At 36.4% G+C, this 3,290-nt stretch overlaps 1 protein-coding gene across 1 annotated transcript; it reads left to right on the forward strand.

Annotated features, from left to right (window-relative positions):
• Positions 1–768: 768 nt before the first annotated feature.
• LOC111889625 (BURP domain protein RD22) lies at positions 769–2,554 on the forward strand. The gene is made up of 3 exons (XM_023885771.3): positions 769–923; positions 1,139–1,244; positions 1,334–2,554. The coding sequence occupies exons 1-3, from the start codon at positions 885–887 to the stop codon at positions 2,374–2,376; spliced, it is 1,188 nt and encodes a 395-aa protein (XP_023741539.1). The 5' UTR covers positions 769–884; the 3' UTR covers positions 2,377–2,554.
• Positions 2,555–3,290: the final 736 nt, after the last annotated feature.

The following is a 3,290-nucleotide window of genomic DNA, read 5'->3' on the forward strand; positions in this document are numbered from 1 at the left end:
GCCTGCAAAAAAAAATTAACAAAAACTGAGTTTGTCACATTTAGTAAACTAGACGTACCATTTTAGGGATTTATGTAGAAAAGTGTTATTATTTTAAGAAATTTTTTAATAAAGTCATATATGTTATTTTTTAACGGAAAGTCTCGATTTTTTCACATTTTGTCGAAATTAACGAAAAATCATTTTTTATATTTTAACAGGAAAATACAGGTTATGTGATTTTCCCAAAATAATAAGATTTTTCTGTTAAAAAAAACTTTTAAGATTTTATCAAAAAGTTTTTCAAAATAATAAGACTTTTCTGTATAAAACCCACCATTTTATGTAATTTTCTCACATATAAAACCTCCAACCAAATTTAACAAACAAATTTAAAATCAGATAACATGAAATACATATCACAATGGGAAAGCAACCCTTTTCACATCAAATGTCAAACTCTATTTCGTAATCCTAAATTCAAAGGATCACGGTCACGGTTCAGCTAATTTAACCGGCCGGATTAACTGTAGTTTAGAACATTGCCTATTTCGAAAAAAAAAAAAAAACATTATTAAAACTAACCTAGCTATGTATACATAACGTTATAATACATTTCTACTTTTAGAAACAAGTCCAAAAGTTTGTCTCTCTTTGATATATTCTAAATCAAATATTTCCTTCATAAAGTCTAAATATGATTGCCGGCCTTACACACATGTGGGCATGGCATACTTGATATTTGCAGTTGGTGGTTGGAATAATTATAACATGTCGTCCTTCTTGGTGAGTATTGCATTATGTATTAATTAACTCCATTATAAATACTTCACCAAACCCACTCTCCTTCATCATCAAACGCTAACTTCCAATTTCAGTTTGGTTTCACTTTCAGTTTCTCTCCAATGAAGTTCAATCTTCTCAACGTTTATACACTTTTTTCTGTAAGTATATTCCTATCATCATTAGATATTTGGGTATCTTAAAATTTTTAATCTTTAATAACTTTATCACCATAAATGGTCCAAGATCATTGTGCACCACAATAATCGTCCGCGAGATTCTGGTCCAGTTTCAGTTTCGGTTTTGGTTCTGTATGAAATGATATTTTGGAGCTGATTTCATTTATTTGTGTTTAATTATTTGTGGTTTCCAACAGCTAGCGCTGGTGGCAACTCATGCAGTGACTCCTGATGTTTACTGGAAGTCTGTATTGCCAAACAGTCCTATGCCCAAAACAATCAAGGATCTTGTACACACTGCAGGTTCGTCAATGTTCATTTCTGATTCCTTTATTGTTTTTCGTTTAAAGTAATCACTACATATTTGGTTGAGATAATTTGTTGATTTACAGAATGGTCGGAAGAGATGAACACTGCAGTCGGAGTTGGGAAAGGCGGTGTAGCCGTGCACACTGGAAAACCAGGGAAAAGAACAAATGTAGGTGTTCGAAAAGGCGGAGTGACTGTTAACACCGGAAAAGGAACAAACGTAGGGGTTGGAAAAGGTGGTGTGGGTGTGCATACCGGAAAACCAGGGAAACGGACAGATGTTGGTGTTGGAAAAGGTGGTGTCGGTGTGCATACTGGAAAACCAGGGAAACGGACGAATGTTGGTGTTGGAAAAGGTGGTGTAGCCGTGCATACAGGTCACAAAGGTAAGCCAGTTTATGTGGGTGTAGGTAAAGGACCAAATCCATTCGTGTACAACTATGCTGCCTCCGCAGATCAACTCAAGGATAACCCAAACGTAGCGTTTTTTTTCTTGGAAAACGACTTGCATCAAGGTACGGAGATGAAGTTGCACTTCACTAAAGACGACCAAAAAGCCACGTTCTTACCTAGACAGGTAGCTGACTCAATACCATTTTCATCAAACAAGCTTCCTCAAATCTACAATGAGTTCTCGATAAAATCCGACTCCGTGGAAGCCCAAGACATGAAACAAACACTAAGTGAATGCGAGAACAAAGGCATTGAAGGGGAGGAAAAGTATTGTGCTACCTCGTTAGAGTCCATGGTCGATTTTAGTACGAGCAAGTTAGGTAAAAACGTTAAAGCGATATCAACAGAGGTAAACGCTAAAGAAAGTACTCCGTTACAAAAGTACACGATTGAAGGAGCCAAGAAACTTGCAGCAGATAAAGCTGTGGTTTGCCACAAGCAAAACTACGCATATGCTGTCTTTTATTGCCACAAAACTGTTAACACTCGAGCGTATTCTGTTTCTTTGGTGGGAGCTGATGGTACGAAAGCTAAAGCTGTGGCTGTTTGCCATACAGACACTGCGAAGTGGAATCCAAAACATTTGGCGTTTCAAGTGCTCAAGGTCAAACCAGGAAGTGTTCCAGTTTGCCATTTCTTACCCGAAGATCATGTTGTTTGGGTTCCATACTAATAAACACTGCAGGAAGTTCATGTTACACCTATACATGTAGTGCGTGTGTGTGTCTTTTTCTGGACAATCTATAAGGTTTAGTAATGAAACTATTTTATTAAGGATTTGCTGCATCTTTCTATATGTTCGGTTTATGATCAGTATTTGTAAAGTTAAGTAATAAATACTACTTTTTCTATTTTGTTATGTTTTCTGACGTTAAATCTCAGTAAGACATAAGCCTACAGGTAAAACTAAAAACTTCAGCAACGAATATATAGAGTAAATTACATATTTGGTTCCTATAGTTTACCTCAGTTCATGTTGGTCCTACGATTGATTTTATAACATAGTTGGTCCTTGTGGTTTGCTTTCCTTGCAACCATGGTCCATCACCCTAACTCCATCTAGTTAGAGTCCTTAGATCCCTTTGAAAAAAACAATTTACCTTTGTTGTTAGAGAAACCCTAATGCATCAGATTCCCTACCCATTCACTTCGTCTTCTCGTCGGTAACACACCACCGTAGTCTCCTATGTTTTAACCGATCATACCCTTGTTGGAATTGAAATTCAAATTGATGTTGTCAAAATCAAATCATGTCATTTGAGATAGACAATATAGTTGATGTATCCATCAACAAAATAGGCTTCGAAGAATCTTAATACTTTGTCAATGTCATCGCTATTTTAACCATTCAAGAGGTCATCATTCAATATATATCAAATTCTGCTAAATGGTGGAGACAACGGGCCCTTTAGGAAGATTGTCACAGTGGAGACAATTAGGCCGATTCCTCTTGAAATTATGGTGAGTGGCTTTTATAAGGGAGATATCATATATGAAAACCACATGGATGGGTGTTGGCTAGCTAGACAAGAATTTTGGAGAAAAGAGGGACAATGTTCTTAGTGTATTTTTAGTATCCAAGGGTCA

This window comes from Lactuca sativa, chromosome 1, assembly GCF_002870075.4.
Source record: "Lactuca sativa cultivar Salinas chromosome 1, Lsat_Salinas_v11, whole genome shotgun sequence".
NCBI classification, from domain to species: Eukaryota; Viridiplantae; Streptophyta; class Magnoliopsida; order Asterales; family Asteraceae; genus Lactuca; species Lactuca sativa.